Source organism: Mus caroli, unplaced genomic scaffold (assembly GCF_978045245.1).
Source record: "Mus caroli unplaced genomic scaffold, Mus_caroli_1 scaffold_14, whole genome shotgun sequence".
NCBI lineage: Eukaryota > Metazoa > Chordata > Mammalia > Rodentia > Muridae > Mus > Mus caroli.
Window position 1 is genome coordinate 111,782,395 of NW_028227269.1, and position 21,493 is coordinate 111,803,887.

At 40.2% G+C, this 21,493-nt stretch overlaps 1 gene segment (V, D, J or C); it reads right to left on the reverse strand.

The window, feature by feature from the left end:
* Window positions 1-20,087: 20,087 nt before the first annotated feature.
* LOC147001337 (Ig heavy chain V region 5-84-like) lies at window positions 20,088-20,622 on the reverse strand. The segment is given in 2 exon segments: window positions 20,088-20,404; window positions 20,510-20,622. Coding segments are annotated over 2 exon segments (363 nt in total).
* Between the last annotated feature and the right edge of the window lie 871 nt (window positions 20,623-21,493).

Sequence of the window (21,493 nt, forward strand, 5' to 3'; positions counted from 1 at the left end):
TGTGAACAGAAAAAGTCACTGCTTCATGCCATGACATTTCTCTATGTCTATTTAAATTATTCCCAGCTCCATGTTGGCTGCCACTTGTAGCCAGTCTCTGTTCCTTTGTGTGTTCGTCTTTGTCCCATGCTTTATCTCCTTGATTTCACTTTCTATCACTAGATAGAGGACACACAGGGTACAGAGAAGAGAGACATAGAGATCCCTGAATCTGTTTTTGTTTTTTGTTTTGAATAGTTTCCTGATTTTTTTTTTATTTAAAAAATGATTAGTCAATAGGAAGAACCAAGGTGGAAATTTTAAAAGTACAGCTACAGTGGTGATTGCTGAACCTTTATTGCTCCTTTGCAACTCAAGGGCAAAATGTTGTAAAGATGCAAAGGAGAGGACCATACAGTGTACATGGTGGGACTCCTGTCTCTAGATGCATATGTGGCACAGGATCTCCTAGTCAGTCATCAATGGGAAGAAAGGCCCTTGGTCCTGTGAAGGTTCTATGCACCACTGCAGGGGAATGCCAGGGCCAGGAAGTGCAAGATGGTTTGTTGGGGAGCAGCAGGGAGGGAGGAGGAGATAGGGGATTTTTAAAGGGAAAGCATGGAAAGGGGATAACATTTGAAATGTAAATAAAGAAAATATCCAATAAAAAAAGATTTGTTTCCTGTTTAACCATGACTACTAACAAACCACAACCACTGTCCTGAGTGACCAGCAACAACCAATCCAACCTCTTAGGGTGCTAACATTTCAGTTCCCGAATTCCAAATGTCAGACAATCACAAAAACTATCTGGAGGTGGCAAAATCAAAGCTCTGCTAGAACATGAGACAACCCCCCATCAGCTGCTGTAGATGGTCTGCAGTAGCCTCAGGTCACTACAACCTGGGATTAAACAGAAGACAAATTCTTCTAAGATTTCTGTGTTTTGTAAAGGAACCAAAATTTCAAATTGTTACTACATTGCCAAAATCCACAACTGGCAGAGTTTTACAGACATTTAAGTGATTGGCCTCATAACATTCATTCATATAGACACAGAATGGCTTAAAAATCTATAATTGAGCCTTTCTTTTAAAATTATTATACACTGTACATATATGTTTCATAGATTATAATATTTCATTAGTGTGTACTATGTGTAGTGATAAGATGTTGTGAGAAATATTATAAAGGACTGGCAGGCTTCCTAAACTACTGCCAGCAAACTCTCTGCCCCAGTGCTTTCTCTGGGCCTCTACCTCTAGACCAGCACCATCAGGGGTGATAGAGACCAAAGGTTGTTTTCCCTACATGATTCAGTTTGCTGCCTCAGTGCTACTAGTTCCCTCTCATGCCAGGCACAGTCCCTATGGCTCTGTCTCTAGCTAGCCCCAACAGGTAGGCCGTCAGTTACTGATAACTGTGTTCCCATTTCTGGTTTGGTTTTTCTGGAGCTGCCAGTTTCTTCTCAGCCATAAAACCCCATAGTTTGTGGTTCCACATTCCAGTAACACAGTAAATCAAAACTATAGACTCTTAACCAGTCCTATTAATGTATCAATAAATTCTTAATTCACGAGATGCCCACATAATAACTTCTGTGCCCATTGATAATGATGCAAGTTGCCCACCTAGGTTAGGCGAGTCACCCCAATTTTTTTATCCCTATAATAACATATCTAGCTGTGGCTATTTGAGCCATGTTTGTTCTGAAGGATCCTGTACATTGTCCATCTCGCTTCCCTTCCCTCTCTTGAATTGCTTTCTTTCTCTCTGCAACTCTTACCTCTACCTCCCGTTTCCCTGTTCAATCACAGACCTCCTGCTGCACTAATATTTTAAAGTAATTGGACATGAAAATACTGCCACACTAAGATCCAGTGCTGAAGAGATATCCCAGGTGTATGGTGCCCTTCTCCCTGAGTAAGGATCTTATTTTGACCCTCAGCACTTATTTAAGAAACTGGGTGACATGGTTTCTTTTTATACTCCAAGCAATTAGATTTGGTGGCCAGCTAATCTCTGGTACTTTCCATGTAATAATTGTATCTGAATCTGTGAACTCTAGGTTTACTATGAGACCCTGTTGCAAAAAGTCAGGTAGAAATCAATTGCATTCTATGTGCAGAATCATCTTGTGGCCTCCTTGTGTATGCTATGTGCAAGCATACACATCTGCACATCTGGTCTCAGCATGTAGCATTGCCATTCATGCAAGCATTGCCCATTCTCTGCCTGGCACTCATGGTTTTTGGTTATTTAGAACTGTTTTATGGATGCCACAGTCCTTGACTGAACTGGTTGTTATGGAAATCAAACGCAGAGCTATTATGACTCCCTCTAGACTTGTTCCTTCTGCACCACTTTCCATCTATACTCTAGGGACTGCCATTTCCTCTCCTGCCATTCAACTGTTTCATTCAGTCTGTGAATGTGAGAAATGATATTTTCCTGTGTAAAATACCTATAAATGTATTTAATTGTTTATTGGTTTTGGTCCTTGAACTCAAGATATTGTATGGGTAGGCAAGGATTCTACTATTCAGCTTTATGTATAGCTGTTCTATCCTCGAAACTTCACCTTTTCCAAAGAAAATAATGCTTAGATGACTAACTTTGGTTTATCCAATCCTAAAATGAGCATTAGCCACTCCAAGGTTTTTCATTGTCATCCAGCATTTGTGACTACAGAAAACAGAAAGTGTAAAGTATCAGTGTTCTGAGTGTGAGTGTAAAGAAGGGAGAAGTAGGGTGGAAAATCACACACACACACACACACACACACACACACACACACACACACACAGAGAGAGAGAGAGAGAGAGAGAGAGAGAGAGAGAGAGAGAGAGAGAGAGAGAGAGAGAGAGAGAGATGAATAAGAAAAGCAGGAAGCAATTTCATATCAATTGCTCAATTGCTGACTCCTCTTCTGAGTCTGGTCTGCACTACATCCTCAGTTGTGCTGTGAAAATGACCCACAGCATATGGAGGAATCTCATTATTTACTGATCAGCACCACTTGAATGAAAATAAAAAATAAGAGTGGACTGAGCCCACGAGCAACACGGTCTTTGCCACACATTCGAATGGGGAAGGCACGAGCTGAAGTGATTAATCAGCCTCTGATAAGGCTGTTCTGAAACTCACTGTGAATGTTATGTAGGAAGGGGAGCTATACTGTCTGCAGAGGCTTCTTCCATGGAAGAGATGCCCAATCCTGAAGGCAATACCTCACGCCCAGCTTCCCTGGGCACTTGATCCATGAACTGAGCTATGTGGTCATAGGATGCTGTGGTAAACTCTGCCATGTAAATATTTACATATTATGAGAAAATATGCATCACCCAAACAAACATAAACACCCTGTTGTAGACATACAGAAAGACATGCACAGCAGGCAAACTACACAAAGACACATACATGCATACTAATATCCTGTTTTATTTAGAACAGTTTTTCAGTCTCTGTTACCTATGCTACTTAAAGTGGACAATATCATGATTATGTATAATATATTGTGATTATATAGGCTTGTCCCCATTAACTTCCCTCTTCTTCCATTCATTCCTAATAACCCTTCTGGCCTCTCCTGGTCTCATGTTTCTTTGTTTCTTTCTTCCCTTTATTCCTGATTTCTATCTTCCCTCTCTTCTGTATCTTAATGGATTTAATATCCATTCTTTGTTGATTATGCAACCTACGCTGCCCACAAGCAATGAATAAGATGAAGAAGTCAATTAGAGGCTGGAGGTCTGGAATATGTCTGCTCATGTGGACACCAACTCTCAACTCCTTCATCTATATGCTAAGTTTTATCCTACTAATTCAAATCTCAGAGAAGTCTTAGAAATGAAAAGAATTATGAGACTTATCTCTTGTTGGAGACAAACATTGTCCTAACATTTGACAGGAAGTACTGATGTTTCAAATACAATCTTTATAAATCAAGAGAAGGAATATATTTTTGAAATATTTCTATTTGAATCAAGATCTCATATATAGTACATAAGAACTCAACCATTGAGATAACTAGTTCAACCACTGGGCTAACTAGTAGCATTGAGGGAGAAAAATTTAAATACTTTGTTTTTAATTATGAGTATATGTGGATAGTGTAGTGCTCATGGAGTCAAAGGGAGGGCACAGGGTCCACTGGATTTATACTTCATTTTGTGCAGACCTCTATTTAGGTTTTACAATCTTAAAGTTCATTTGCTTCTTCATGATCTGATGCTGGTAATAACAAAGAATCACTTGCCCTTTGTGATGGTCTGCATTTTGATAAGGTAAGATCTCAAATGAAACTGAAAAACAATATGATGTATATTTAAAATATCACAGTGGTTCAAGTCCTTGCCACAGAAGAACTCTTACATTGGATATAATCTCTGACCTTAGGTCTCCATGACTACAAAAAGAGCTGAGTGTGGCATGAAACCAGTATTCTCTCCATGGAGGTGTTCAGTGGGAATATTATCACTGAAGCTCACTGGAAAATTAGTCTAGCCAGTGGTGTGGTACATGACTAATAATTGAAGCTGTCTTAAAAATGTGTAGATTTTTAGAGAAAGTTATAACATGTCAAAATGTACACAAGTACTCTTACATTCACACACAAAGTGAAAGAGGGAGGAATGTGGACAAAGACAGAGGTAGAGAAAGAGCAAAGCAGAGAAAATGGATAATGCATTAGTAGGACAGAGTATAATATGTTAATGAAAATGTATATCACAATGCAAAGTAGATTTTTCAAATAAAAATTTGGATACTTCAAGGATTACTATACACTATACCTGTCGACAGAATCTTTAAGTGTGATATGGGTAGGCAGCACAAACACAGAGGAGTACATCCCTGTATGCCTCTTTCAAAAGGCTCTTGTGTGACTCAGAACCCTCTGAGGTCTCAACACTCCCTTCTTTTCCAGATCAGTCTGCAGGGATGGTTGTGTCTGAGCTCACACCAACATCCATTCACTGTATATCCTACACATTCATACATGGCTGTGTCCTCAGTCTGTAAACTTTCAGGTAGAGGTTTTCTTGGCATTGTCTCTGGTGACGGTGAATTGGCTTTTCATGACTTCAGCATAATTGATGGAACTATCTCTTTTAATGTATGCTCACCACTGAAGACCCTTCCCTAGAGCCTGGAGGACCCTGCTTATAGTAATCACTGAATGTGAATCAAGAGGTTTAACATGAGAGTTTCAGGGACTTTTAGGCATTACTATGCCTTCCCTAGACTTCACCAGTTCTACCTCACCCTGAACAGCTGCACACACAGAGTATTCTGGGTAGAAATCTATCATAGAAGTCCAGCATCTTCCTATCCTGGTCATAGAAATATGAGGCAGCTGTTCCCAATGAAATCCTTTCTCAACAACAACAAGGAGAATCCAGATGAGCCCCAAGTCTATGGTGAATGGTCTGTTTTCACTGTTGATCAATGAACGTGAGGATCTGGGAAACCAGGAGTTAGTCCCTCTGCCAGAGATTCAGGGGTCAGGGCACATATTGTTTTCATGGGTACAAAAAATAAGTCTTATTTGCAACTCTTCCTGCTATATCATACTCTGAAGTTGGACCCTTGAGAGAAGGCAGTTCTCTGAAAAGATATAATATATCAAAGACAATGATGACAGAAACAAATATTTAAACAGTAAAGTACCTCAGTATATACTTTATTTTAATTGTCAAGAATTACCGCTCTTCCGGCTGGACCAGCACCGGGGTAGCTAGAGCGCAGGGTCGGCTGACACGTGCCAGCTACCCACGACCCCCACCACAGGATTTTGAGACTGCTGGTGAGTGGAACACAGCTTCTGCTCCAATCTTTAAACAGTGACAACGACAACAACTAACCCCAGAGATTACCAGATGGCGAAAGGTAAACGTAATAATCTTACTAACAGAAACCAAGACCACTCACCATCATCAGAACCCAGCACTCCCACTTCACCCAGTACAGGGCACCCCAACACACCAGAAAAGCTAGACACGGATCTAAAAGCATATCTCATGATGATGGTAGAGGACTTCAAGAAGGACTTTAATAACACACTTAAAGAAATACAAAGGAAAACTGGTAAACAGGTAGAAGACAGTAAAGAGGAAGCACAAAAATCCCTTAAAGAATTGCAGGAGAACACTGCTAAAGAGTTAAAAATCCTTAAAGAAAAACAGGATAACCTAATCAAACAGGTAGAAGTCCTTAATGAAAAACAGGAAAACACGTCCAAACAGATGATGGAAATGAACAAAACCATACTAGACCTAAAAAGGGAAGTAGACACAATAAAGAAAACCCAAAATGAGGCAACACTGGAGATAGAAACCCTAGGAAAGAAATCTGGAACCATAGATACGAGCATCAGCAACAGAATACAAGAGATGGAAGAGAGAATCTCAGGTGCAGAAGATTTCATAGAGAACATCAGCACAACAATCAAGGAAAATGTAAAATGCAAAAAGATCCTAACTCAAAACATCCAAGAAATACAGGACACAATGAGAAGACCAAACCTACGGATAATAGGAGTGGATGAGAATGAAGATTTTCAACTCAAAGGACCAGCAAACATCTTCAACAAAATTATAGAAGAAAACTTCCCAAACCTAAAGAAAGAGATGCCCATGAACATACAAGAAGCCTACAGAACTCCAAATAGACTGGACCAGAAAAGAAATACCTCCCCACACATAATAATCAGAACAACAAATGCTCTAAATAAAGACAGAATACTAAAAGCAGTAAGAGAAAAAGGCCAAGTAACATATAAAGGCAAGCCTATCAGAATTACACCAGATTTCTCACCAGAGACTATGAAAGCCAGAAGATCCTGGACGGATGTTATACAGACACTAAAAGAAGACAAACTCCAGCCCAGGCTACTATACCCAGCCAAACTCTCAATTAACATTGATGGAGAAACCAAAGTATTCCATGACAAAACCAAATTCACACATTATCTCTCCACGAATCCAGCCCTTCAAAGGATAATAACAGAAAAAAAACAATACAAAGACAGGAACCACGCCCTAGAAACAACAAGAAGGTAATCCCTCAACAAACCTAAAAGAAGACAGCCACAAGAACAGAATGCCAACTTTAACAACAAAAATAACAGGAAACAACAATTACTTTTCCTTAATATCTCTTAATATCAATGGACTCAACTCCCCGATAAAAAGACATAGACTAACAAACTGGCTACACAAACAAGACCCAACATTTTGCTGCTTACAGGAAACTCATCTCAGAGAAAAAGATAGACACTACCTCAGAATGAAAGGCTGGAAAACAATCTTCCAAGCAAATGGTATGAAAAAACAAGCTGGAGTAGCCATTCTAATATCTGACAAGATTGACTTCCAACCCAAAGTCATTAAAAAAGACAGGGAGGGACACTTCATACTCATCAAAGGTAAAATCCTCCAAGAGGAACTATCAATCCTGAATATCTATGCTCCAAATACAAAGGCAGCCACATTCATTAAAGAAACTTTAGTAAATCTCAAAGCACACATTGCACCTCATACAATAATAGTGGGAGACTTCAACACACCACATTCACCAATGGACAGATCATGGAAACAGAAACTAAACAGGGACACAGTGTAACTAACAGAAATTATGAATCAAATGGATCTGGCAGATATCTACAGAACATTCTATCCTAAAACAAAAGGATATACCTTCTTTTCAGCACCTCATGGTACCTTCTCCAAAATTGACCACATAATTGGTCACAAAACAGGCCTCAACAGATACAAAAATGTTGAAATTGTCCCATGCATCCTATCAGATCACCATGGACTAAGGCTGATCTTCAATAACAAAATAAATAATAGAAAGCCAACATTCACGTGGAAACTGAACAACACTCTTCTCAATAATATCTTGGTCAAGGAAGGAATAAAGAAAGAAATTAAGAACTTTTTAGAGTTCAATGAAAATGAAGCCACAACATACCCAAACTTAAGGGACGCAATGAAAGCATTTCTAAGAGGAAAACTCATAGCTCTGAGTGCCTCCAAAAGGAAACTAGATAGAGCACACATTAGCAGCTTGACAACACACCTAAAAGCACTAGAACAAAAGGAAGCAAATTCACCCAAGAGGAGTAGACGGCAGGAAATAATCAAACTCAGGGGCGAAATCAACCAAATGTAAACAAGAACTATTCAAAGAATCAACCAATCAAGGAGCTGGTTCTTTGAGAAAATCAACAAGATAGATAAACCCTAAGCCAGACTCACTAGAGGTCACAGGGAAAGCATCCTAATTAACAAAATCAGAAATGAAAAAGGAGACATAACAACAGATCCTGAAGACATCCAAAACACCATCAGATCCTTCTACCAAAGGCTATACTCAACAAAACTGGAGAACCTGGATGAAATGGAGAAGTTCCTAGACAGATACCAGGTACCAAAGTTGAATCAAGATCAGGCAAATGATCTAAACAGCCCTATATCCCCCAAAGAAATAGAAGCAGTCATTAATAGTCTCCCAACTAAAAAAAAGCCCAGGACCAGATGGGTTTAGTGCAGAGTTCTATCAGACCTTCAAAGAAGATCTAACCCCAGGTTTCACAAACTATTCCACAAAATAGAAACAGAAGGTACTCTACCAAACTCATTCTATGAAGTCACAATTACTCTGATACCTAAACCACAAAAAGACCCAACAAAGATAGAAAACTTCAGACCAATATCCCTTATGAATATTGATGCAAAAATCCTCAATAAAGTTCTTGCTAACCGAATCCAAGAACACATCAAAACAATCATCCATCCTGACCAAGTAGGTTTCATCCCAGGGATGCAGGGATGGTTCAATATACGGAAATCCATCAACGTAATCCAGTATATAAACAAACTCAAAGACAAAAACCATATGGTCATCTCGTTAGATGCAGAAAAAGCATTTGACAAGATCCAACACCCATTCATGATAAAAGTCTTGGAAAGATCAGGAATTCAAGGCCCATACCTAAACATGATAAAAGCAATCTACAACAAACCAGTAGCCAACATCAAAGTAAATGGTGAGAAGCTTGAAGCAATCCCTCTAAAATCAGGGACTAGACAAGGCTGTCCACTTTCTCCATACCTATTCAACATTGTACTTGAAGTCCTAGCCAGAGCAATTCGACAACAAAAGGAGATCAAAGGGATACAAATTGGAAAAGATGAAGTCAAAATATCACTTTTTGCAGATGACATGATAGTATATATAAGTGACCCTAAAAATTCCACCAGAGAACTCCTAAGCCTCGGAATTAAACAGCTTCGGTGAAGTAGCTGGATATAAAATTAACTCAAACAAATCAATGGCCTTTCTCTACACAAAGAATAAACAGGCTGAGAAAGAAATTAGGGAAACAACACCCTTCTCAATAGTCACAAATAATATAAAATATCTTGGCGTGACTCTAACTAAGGAAGTGAAAGATCTGTATAATAAAAACTTCAAGTCTCTGAAGAAAGAAATTCTAGAAGATCTCAGAAGATGGAAAGATCTCCCATGCTCATGGATTGGCAGGATCAACATTGTAAAAATGGCTATCTTGCCAAAAGCAATCTACAGATTCAATGCAATCCCCATCAAAATTTCAAATCAATTCTTCAACGAATTAGAAAGTGCAATCTGCAAATTCATCTGGAATAACAAAAAACCTAGGATAGCAAAAACTCTTCTCAAGGATAAAAGAACCTCTGGTGGAATCACCATGCCGGACCTAAAGCTTTACTACAGAGCAATTGTGATAAAAACTGCATGGTACTGGTATAGTGACAGACAAATAGACCAATGGAATAGAATTGAAGACCCAGAAATGAACCCACACACCTACGGTCACTTGATCTTCGACAAGGGAGCTAAAAACATCCAGTGGAAGAAAGACAGCATTTTCAACAAATGGTGCTGGCACAACTGGTTGTTAACATGTAGAAGAATGAGAATCGATCCATTCCTATCTCCTTGTACTAAGGTCAAGTCTAAGTGGATCAAGGAACTTCACATAAAACCAGGGACACTGAAACTTATAGAGGAGAAAGTGGGGAAAAGCCTTGAAGATATGGGCACAGGGGAAAAATTCTTGAATAGAACAGTAATGGCTTGTGCTGTAAGATCGAGAATTGACAAGTGGGACCTCATGAAACTACAAAGCTTCTGCAAGGCTAAAGACACCATCAATAAGACAAAAAAACACCACCAGATTGGGAAAGGATCTTCACCTATCCTAAATCAGATAAGGGACTAATATCCAATATATATAAAGAACTCAAGAAGGTGGACTCCAGAAAGTCAAATAACCCCATTAAAAAATGGGGCTCAGAACTGAACAAAGAATTCTCACCTGAGGAATACTGAATGGCAGAGAAGCACCTGAAAAAATGTTCAACATCCTTAATCATCAGGGAAATGCAAATCAAAACAACCCTGAGATTCCACCTCACACCAGTCAGAATGGCTAAGATGAAAAATTCAGGTGACAGCAGATGCTGGCGAGGATGTGGAGAAAGAGGAACACTCCTCCATTGTTGGTGGGATTGCAAGCTTGTACAACCACTCTGGAAATCAGTCTGGCGGTTCCTCAGAAAATTGGACATAGTACTACCGGAGGATCCAGCAATACCTCTCCTGGGCATATATCCAGAAGATGTCCCAACCGGTAAAAAGGACACATGCTCCACTATGTTCATAGCAGCCCTATTTATAATAGCCAGAAGCTGGAAAGAACCTAGATGTCCCTCAACAGAGGAATGGATACAGAAATTATGGTACATTTACACAATGGAGTACTACTCAGCTTTAAAAAGAATGAATTTATGAAATTCCTAGCCAAATGGATGGACCTGGAGGGCATCATCTTGAGTGAAGTAACACAATCACAAAAGAACTTACACAATATGTATTCACTGATAAGTGGATATTAGCCCAAAACTTAGGATACCCAAGATATAAGATACAATTTACTAAACGAATGAAACTCAAGAAGAATGAAGACCAAAGTGTGGACACTGTGCCCCTTCTTAGAATTGGGAACAAAACACCCAGGGAAGGAGTTACAGAGACAAATTTCGTAGCTGTGATGAAAGGATGGACCATTTAGAGACTGCCGTATCCAGGGATCCTTCCCATAAGCAGCTTCTAAACACTGACACCATTGCATACACTAGCAAGATTTTGCTGAAAGGACCCAAATATAGCTGTCTCTTTTGAGACGATGCCGGGGCCTAGCAAACACAGGAGTGGATGTTCACAGTCAGCTATTGGATGTATCACAGGGCTCCCAATGGAGAAGCTAGAGAAAGTACCCAAGGAGCTAAAGGGATCTGCAACCCTATTGTTGGAACAACATGATGTACTAACCAGAACCCCGGAGCTCTTGTCTCTAGCTGCATATGTATCGAAAGATGGTCTAGTCGGCCATCATTGGAAAGAGAGGCCCATTGGACTTGCAAACTTTATATGCCCCAATATAGGGGAATGCCAGGGCCAAAAGAATGGGAATGGGTGGGTAGGAAAGTGGGGGGCGCTATGGGGGACTTTTGGGATAGCATTGGAAATGTAACTGAGGAAATAATGTAATAAAAATATTAAAAATTAAAAAAAATAAAAAAATAATAAAAGTCATCATCAGAGCAGAAAAAAAAAAAGAATTACCACACATCATCTAGTTCCTCTCTCTGCATATGCAAAGCACATGCTGTGTTTCTATGATGTCCTGTGCCCTCAGTATAATATGAAAATAAAAGCAGGTCACATAGTTGTGTTTCCATACAGTAGCTCAGTCTTTCCCTGTCTGTTGTCTGGACGTGGCTTCTCCTTGATGTGGATCTTTGAGAAAGTCTGAGCTTCCTGGAAACATTAGCAACACCACTTTCCTGTGATAGGGATACATAGGAAGTTTATGAACTTTATCCATTTCAGAGAGATGCTTTCCTCAGGCCGTCAGGGCTTGTAAAGGAGGCATACTTTGTTACTGTCTGATTATTGAGCAGAGATTACTATGAAGACATATTTACAGGAAACCCATTTGTGTGCATCCTCCATTTCTTTCTGTGATTTCCCATTAACTCCACCATTTTTTTCTCTTCTTTCACTAGTCACCTCATGACTATTTCTTTTCTTTTACTCTTGTGTTTTTTTTTCCTTAGTCTAGTTTCATTCCTCTACTTTTATATATTGAGAATAACTTAGGCACTCAATTTTTTTAACAAGACACAGTATCTTGCCACCAACATAGCATTTTCAGTAGACTTTGGATTTTTTTCCCCAGTTCTCATGCTTCCCTTCTTCTCATCACTTTCTCTCACCACACCACACTTTTCTTTTTCTTTTTTTCTTTTTTCTTTTCTTTTCTTTTTTTTTTTTTTTTGGTTTTTCGAGACAGGGTTTCTCTGTGTAGCCCAGCTGTCCTGGAACTCACTCTGTAGACCAGGCTGGCCTCGAACTCAGAGATCCACCTGCCTCTGCCTCCGAAGTGCTGGGATTAAAGGCGTGTGCCACCACGCCCGGTCTACCACACTTTTCTTGTGAAAGCACCAGCATTTCCGTGGCCACACACATGGGCAATGTTTTTCTTCCCAATCCACATTATGTATTTGACACAGAGATATTTTTCCATTTTGTCCACTTTTCATGTAGGCTCAGAGAACAATGAGAAAGAGGAGGTAGAAAGACCATTAGAGGTGGAGCATGGGGAGGGGTGTTGTTAAATACTGTCTTCTGGACATGACCTGCTATCACAGTGATGGATTTATAATCCAGGAGCGAGTCAGCATGTTCTTCCTAGCAGCCTGCAATGATTCATGCATGCAAAGCAAGCACTTTTGCATTTACTAACACAAAACCTGCATGAGACTCAGAGAAGAACAAAGACACAGCGTGTGACCTTGGCAGCCAATTAGGTGGTGGCAGCCATGTGGAGATGAGCATATATGGGGAAAGGTGTTATGAGCAGAAGGTATAAAGTTATTCTTTTCTATAGCAACAAATGAGTCTGATTTGACTTCTCATCTGTCTCCCAGAATCTGTGTCATTTATTTTGTTTTTTCTTAATTGCTACTCTTAAAGACCAACTTAGGGAGCCTAAGGCTAAAACAAAATCTGGCACTTAAACAGGGGTAAGAGGGACCCCTATGTACCAAGATATGATAGCAATGCTTCTCTTTGTGTGCATCTATTGTTTTATGAGACCTGGATTTTCTCATGTGCCTACTACCCTGATTTGGCTTTTCCTTTGTTCTTCCTTCATTGATATCCTTCCAGCACTGTGTTGTGGTCTAATTGAACTGCTTTTGGTCAATTCTTGGTAAGTTGGCCCCTTTCTGTTCTATGTTATAAGACCCCCTTAGGTGAATGAGAGGGCTCCTGTGTTATTTGTCTGTCTGTGTATGTCAGTTCTTGTAGGGGTCATGACTTTGGATTTGGTTCATGTCTTCTCCACATAAGAACTGACACCCCAGGAAACAAAAGAACCAAGAATTGGCACCCAATGTCCCTTTCCCATCTGAAGATATCTTGTGGGCATAGGGCCACAGCCTAATGAATTGTAGAACTTCCTCTCTAAGCACAAGACACTTGGATCCCACACATAGCCTGTCTTGTTTGTGATAGTTTTGCTTGTCTATCCAAATTCAACCTGTTTTGCTGGCAGAGATATGGGGAACCTACACTTTTATGTCAAGGAACCCCAAATATGATTTGGTTAGGAACGGCCTAAATACTAAACTGCCAGACCTTGAGAGACTTTGGAATGTGACTGAAATTCTGGCTCCTTGGATCTCACCCAAGTACATGTGGGACCCCAATTTGTGGATTATAGTGCTCTTCTTCACTAGCAAGCAAGAGTGTAACTCAGGTGTTACCTCCTGTCTCTTGTTTGTTCAGATTTTTCAGGCTATCATATCAAGTCTTAAATCTTCCTTCCCTGAGTAAATGGTCACAGTACCCAATAAATGTTGTCAGGAGTAGGCCAGTACTGACCTGTCCATTGCCACAGCACTACTGTCCCCAAGGAGGGCAAGCACCTGCTACACCCTCCTGAGAAGGAGGAGGATTCTTCTCCATGCCCTCTCACAATACCCACCCTGTGCCCATACTAGTATAGGCAGCTTTCTCATACTGCTTGAGCTCCCCCCTCAATTGCTACACCTCTCCATCAATACTGGTGGTGCAAGATGCTGAAAACTAGGTATTGGAAAACCCTGCCCCTCCTCTCCCCTCCCCTGTCATATTCATGATCTTTAAGATGGTGAGAGACCCTTGATAAACTTCGAATCCTGGCATATCAAGTCTCTCCAGGATTGGACACATCCTCTTGCACTAAGGCCAGACAAGCCAATTCTATTGGGAAATGTATTCTACAGACAGGCAATATCTTTAGGGACAACACCTGCTGCAGCTGGGGGAATCCACATAGAGGCTAAACTGCACATCTGTTACATATGTACCAGGGGCCTAGGTCTAGCCATTGTGTGCTCTTTGTATGGTGACTCAGTCTTTGAAAGATGACCTACAGTCTAGGTTAGATGAATCTGTTGATTTTCCTCTAAAGTTTATGTCCCCTTTAAGGCCTTCAATACTTCAGCCAACTCTTCCATAAGAGACCCTGAGGTATACCCAATGTTTGGCTTTGGCCTCTGCATGTGTTTCAGATATGCAGGAGGGGACTCTCTTCTGTTCTTGGCAGAACTTGAACATAGGATCTCAACTTTCACAACACCATATAGTGATGTACTTCCTCCATCAAGGCTACACATACTACAAAAAGACCATAGCTCCAAGGAGTACCACTTCCTATAGGCCAAGCATATTCAAAGCACCACAAACCTCAATGACCCATATCAAATGTTCTTGGTTAAAAGTGAAGTTCCTTAAAATTTCAGAATTTAAATGTTGGCTCCAGTTTATATATATATATATATATATATATATATATATATATATATATATATATTCCAACCAACTTTCTGTTCATTGTATTTCACCAAAGACTGATCCTTAGCTTGGTCCTGTGTAACATGATACTGGATGCTTTATCATTATCATTGTGTGGAGCTGTTCAACTTACTATTGTGTGTTCAGATCCAGGATTCTAGTAATCTCATCAATCTGGCTTCCAAATCTTCCTCATGTTGCTGATCCATTAAGATGGATCCCAAATCCAGCGCTGCTTCTCTGAATAAAACTTCTCTAGCTCAGATGTAAGACACTAGGTTCTTTCAGAGTATCAACATCTGGGCTCTGGTCACAGTTTTTTTTTTTTCAAGTTAAGCATCAACTGTGCTACTGGTATTTATTTGAACCATCATGGTAACAATGTCATTTTATGCACATTTAGACTTCAGTCCACATATTCTATTCTGACACGTTAAATAGAAAGAATTTTAAAGTTTAGCTTATGTCCTTTTAATTTCCAGCAACTGGTTAAGGTATAAATTACTTGTAATACTAATCATATTTTAATATTGAGATCAGATTGTGATGGATTCACAAGGCATGAATTTCCTTGGAATTCAGCTTATTCTTTGCATGCAATATAGTGGTCATGCTCTCAGATCTACTATTTTAGACTATCAACCTTTTCCACCTACTTTCTTAAAGGGTAGATGTTAATTAACACTTTTTTAGAGAGCCAATATATTCATAAGAGAAAACTATCTCCACATGTTTAGGGTATAATTTAATGCTTATTTATATATTATCTCTGAAATAAGGACCAACATCATGGTTAGCTTTTAGGACTGAAAATTCTACGGAAAAAAGATTTTATGAGTAAGACACAGAGTAAAGAACTGTTGATAAATTGGGAATACCGAAGATGTGGAGATTACTCTCTGTATGGAAGCAACACTTGATAGAATTGTCCTGTCAGATGGAGAATGCCCTAATCACCTTGCCAGAGTTTTCATCCCAGCAATGCTCTGGGGACACTTTCTACAGTAATCATCAAATGAGGCCGTGATTAGGCCATGGTGGTTTCTTTCCACAGATGAAGTAAACTCCTATTGCAGGGGCCTATTAATGGCACACTGGACTCTGACTGATTTACTGTTTTTATGAAGAGAGTCTGAAGACTGTGATAACTGTATCCTGAAAGGCTATCTTAAAGATTGTCACTAAGTGAACTGCACTGAGAAGTGAGACTGGAGCAGAGCAAGAAGCAGAGGCTGCGGTCCCTTGGGTCACCTGTGCATCAAGGACTCCTACCTCAACTTGAAATACCGCATTGATGATGAAACAAAAATGCTTAGAGTCATTCAAATCTGTGACCTTCCTGTATTAGCCAGACTTCCATTACTCAATATCCTCCACCTTTCCTCCATTTACCCCCAAGCACACATATTTTTCTTAAAGGAAGCAGACATTTTATATAGATTTCTGCTTTAGGAAGATCCTATAAACAGGTAACTTCATATGATTATTGAAAATGAGAACAATATTCTATTGGAGGACATGAACTAACTAGGACAGCAGTCAGATTAAAGCTCCAAGTCTGGAACATCATCAAAAGCTCTATATAGAAGAGTTGCAGGGGAACCAGTGGCCTTACTGGGGGTTACTACTGCTGTGTTGAAGCACTATGGCAAAGCAACTTGGGGTGAAAGTGTTTATTTGGCCAACACTTCTATATTGCTGTTCACTAGAAAAAGAAATAAAGACAGGAAGTTATGCAGGGTGGGAAATTACAGGCAAAGTCTGATGCATAAGGATAAGCATACAAAGTGGAGATGGTGTTCCAAACATGTGTACAAGTTTTTGAAACCACAGAAATGATGTGTGATTAATGTGGGCTGGAACTACAGTGTTACATCCCAGTGGTCCTGACCACCATATTTCTGAATTGTTGCACACAGTTTTCATACCTGGATCACAACATATTTGACCTAGTATTTTCAAGAACATGTAAAAAAACTTGGGTATAATTTGGCAGGAGGTGATCTCAGAGTGTGGCCACTGCAGGAACCTCCTTCCCTTTCAGATACATGTTTCTATCCTTGGCTAGGCATCCATGGGTGTGCACAGAACATTATGAGACAAGAAAAACGTTCTGTATTTAGCTCCTCACAGAACTGAAAGCAAGTAAGTCAGACTCTTGGCATACTCACTTAGGTTGAATATATAATTTAAAGGCTCTCATGACATGAGACCACATTGAGGCTTCCTATGTGTGCTTATAGGAAATTTTGAAATGTGACCTCATTTGGAGTGGGGTGACCAATGGGAAATAACAGTGAATTAAACATTTGTGAAGAACCCACATCCTAGCACTCCTTCGGCCAGTGAAAGAAATTAAAGGGGACATAGTCAAGGAAGTGAGATGGGGCCTCATTAGTCTCTCTTGACCACAGTTTCCAGTTATCCATTCATTCACTAGTGCAGTTGTGGCTGAGGAGTTCTTGAGGGTGTTAAAGCCTTATCTTCCTTGCAGAAACAGTGTCCTCACATAGGTGGATGGACCTGATGATTGCAGAGCAGGACAGAGAATGTAGAATAACTCTGTAGAAGCACCTGTGATGGTCCCCAGTATCATCTTCTAGCTCACTGCCAACTTGGTGAACCCAAGAAAACAGAGACTATTCCTTTTATTTCTCCATAACTCACAGGAAACCATTGCATTTCAGTTCCAGCTATGCCATTATCACAGGCAACACATCTCCAGGATAATCTCACAAACTTAGACCTTTGCTCAGGTTGCATTGTGGTTTGATTGAATGGCCATCATCATGCCAACCCTTCTTCTTTTGTTTTGTTTTGTTTTGTTTTGTTTACTTTTTGTGACAGGGTTTCTCTTTATAGCCCTGGCTGTCCTGGAACTCACTTTGTATTCCAGGCTGGCCTCATACTCAGAAATCCTCCTGCCTCTGCCACACAATTGTTGGGATTAAAGATGTGTGCCAGCAAGCCCAGCCCTCCTACTCTTTTCGATAGTATCTGGTTCATTCAGGGTTGTATGGCCATAGATCCTCCTATTCTTTTGCAGCGAAACCTTCCATAGATTCCCAGAATGCCTTTGTGAAATATTGGTATATTTAGGTTCAAAGTGTCACAGCTGATTTCTTTTGATGAGGAAGAACTCAGAATAAGTCAACCATCTGCTATGCCATATCTCTCAGACATCAGTGTCAAATAAATTTTTAGCAGCTTGGGGGAAGAAAGGGGATTAAAGTGTTAAAAGGAAAAATGATTTGTCCTATTAAATTATTGGGGAACTATATCTACCAAAGCATCACAAGTACAGAGATAGAAAAGGAGATATTTCCCTTTGAGTGGTTTTGGAGCAGTGTGCAGCCAAGTGAAGCTCACTGAGTGTCAGTAGCTACATTGGCCTCATGTCTCAGTTTTGAGGCTTTACATACATTTTGTCACCAGCATCACAGGTGAGTCAGTGCTGAGCTGTTGTATATGATTTGTGTGAGGATGATGGAGAGACTGAAAGTTATCTGGTTCATGGCTCACAGACCCTGCCTGATTTCTTCTTGAATCCCACATCATGCTCTATGAAGGAAATCTTACTGAGTGTCAGCCCTGACTCTAGGGTTCCACAGTCTCAAGGGTTCTTTGGTTCTTTGGGATGTGATCCTGGTCCTCAGAGAGATTCACTTCTGCCTTGTGTGATGCTCTGTGTTTTGTTCAAGTCTGAGTTCATTTAATTCATTTTTGGTGGGGCTGTATATATAGCTCTGTGCTTCAAGTTCTTATCACACCACCAGGATCTGTGTTTAACATCCATATCTACAAAAGGTGTCGTTTTGTAGTTAATCAATAAGCCCACCTATTAGATATAGAGACAGTGTGTTGATTGGGACTCATTGGCCAACCAGTCTAGCAAGATAGTGATATCTAAGCCCAGTGATGGACTTAATTTCAAAGTCATTGTGTACACTGATAGAAGAAGAAATCTCATCTCAACATGCACACACACACACACAAACACACACAATCAGAGACAATGAGACAGAGATACAATAGTAGACAGAGAGAAAGAGACAGAAACAGAGCAATAAACAGACAGAGAAATATACACATACAGGACTACAAAAGACACAGAGAAATGATAAATAAATGAATAAATAAATAAACAAATAAATGCAAAACAGATATAAATAAGTAAAATAGAAAATTATATAAACATTTGTACAGGTCAAGTGTTGCTACAACCTATACTTTTTTGATGTTATTCATAAAGTTTATTCATAAAGTTCTTACAGAAACATTTACCCCCAGATTAGTGCCACACACATATACTCTATGTGCAGTGTGTACTTTTAAAGTGGATCCCTGTAGAGTTACAAACGAGGCAGAGAGGAGTCCAGCCCTCCATTACCCCCAGGACTCTTTTTATTGATTAGATAATTATTTCATAAATTTAGGACGAATATGTTGTCCCCAACCAGTCCCACTTCCCAGATTTATTCCTCCTCCCACCATCCTCTTCACTTTCCCAAGAAACTCAACTTTGTATTGCCCATCCCTGGGGCGTCAAGCCTTTAAAGCTTTAGGCTCATCTTTTCCCACTGAGGCAAGAAAAGGCAGTTCCTTGAGACATGGGTGCCAGGGGTCTGAGACCAGCCTGCATGATTTTTGGTTTGTGGCTTAGTCTCTGGGAGTTCCTAGGCATCCAGGTTAATTGGCACTGTTGGTCTTCCTCTGGGTCAGAACTTTCATTCCTTCCTCTAACTCTTCCAGAGCAGTCTTAGAGCTTAATCGAGTTGTACACTGTATTTGCATCTGTCTCAGTCAGCTGCTCATAGATGTGATCTCTCAGAGGTCAGCCATGCTATGCCTCTGTCTGCAAGCACGATATAGAGTCAGTGATCGTGTCAGGGTTTGCTGCCTGCCCATGAGATAGATCTAAAGTTGGGATAGTCTCAGGTCAGCCATTCCTTCAGTCTCCGGTCCATTTTGTCCTTGAATTACTTTTAGACAGGAACAATTTTGGATCGAATATTTTGACGGTGGGTTGAAGATTGGGTCCATTTATACAGACTGTAACTCTTCTGTGAATCAGAGCTCCGTGTGCTCTCCGCGCCCCCTGCTGGTCGTGGATGCTCTCTGCAGGAGTTTTTAGTCTGAGCTCACAGTAACATTCAATCACTGTGTCTTGCACAGTAATACATGGCCGTGTCCTCAGACCTCAGACTGCTCATTTGCAGAAACAGGGTGTTCTTGGCGTTGTCTCTGGAGATGGTGAATCGCCCCTTTACACTGTCTGCATAGAAGGTGTTTCTACCACTAGTACTAATGGCTGCGACCCACTCCAGCCTCTTCTCTGGAGTCTGTCGGACCCAAGACATGCCATAGTCACTGAAAGTGAATCCAGAGGCTGCACAGGAGAGTTTCAGGGACTGTCCAGGCTTCACTAAGCCTCCCCCAGACTCCACCAGCTTTACTTCACACTGGACACCTGCAAACAGAGAATACTGGTTGGAAAACTGTCACTAACATAACAAATAATAATATTTCTGTGTCTCGTGCATACAACAGATGTCATCTCTTCTCAATAAATTACCTTTTAATATAAGGACAAGGAAAATAAAGCTGAGCCCAAAGTTCATGGTGAGGGGTCCGTGTTCAGTGCTGATCACTGAGTGTGAGGAACTGGGAATTGAATCCAGGGCTGGCCTCCTCTGTCAGAGCTGCAGGGTCAGGGCAGAGGTGTTTTTCATGGGCACAGAGAAGACTTATTTGCATGTCTTCCTGCTATACCATGCTCTGGGGTTGGACCTAGGCTGAAGTTACTGATGACACCAGATATAAGGCATCAAAAACACAGATTTCAGTTACAGCATTCGAAACATACTGTAGTTTCATTTTTTTCCCTTTGTTTAGGGATTCACCATACTCTGTTTAGTTTCCCTCTGTGCATGTGCACAGGACAAGCTTTGTTTCCATACTTTCACGTTTCCTTAGTGTAAATGTGTAATTAAATAGAACCACACATGACTGTATTTCTAGATATGAGCTCAGTCTTTCCAAAGTCTGGGCACAATAAGGCTTTTCAATAATATGTGTTTTGTAGAGGGTCACACCTATGACCTGTTGGAAGCAGAACTCATTATTTGTGATGGGAGCACTCGGAATTTTCTGAATTTTACTTATTTGTGATAGAATGTTCTCAAGGTTTAGAGATTCTTTGTATCTGAAGAATTTCAGGTCCCCTTCTGTCTGAGACTAAGGGTTTGCAGTGGAAACACATTTCTATTTGCAGCAAACTTATTGAGTTTTGCATCCTAAAGTTCTCCCTTTTCTTCATTTTAAGTCCCACTTCCACCATTTTAGTTTTGCCATTTTATACCAGGTAAAAATCAAATATACTTCTAAAGAGTTTGTAAGAGTTTGCATTCCCACAAGCCATGGGGAGACTTTTCCTTCTCTGAATCTTTGCCAGCACAAGCCATCACTTGAGGTTTTGGTCTAAGCCATTCTGACAGATATAAGATATAATCTCAGGGTGTTTTGATTTGCATTGTCCTAATTGCTATGAGTATTGACA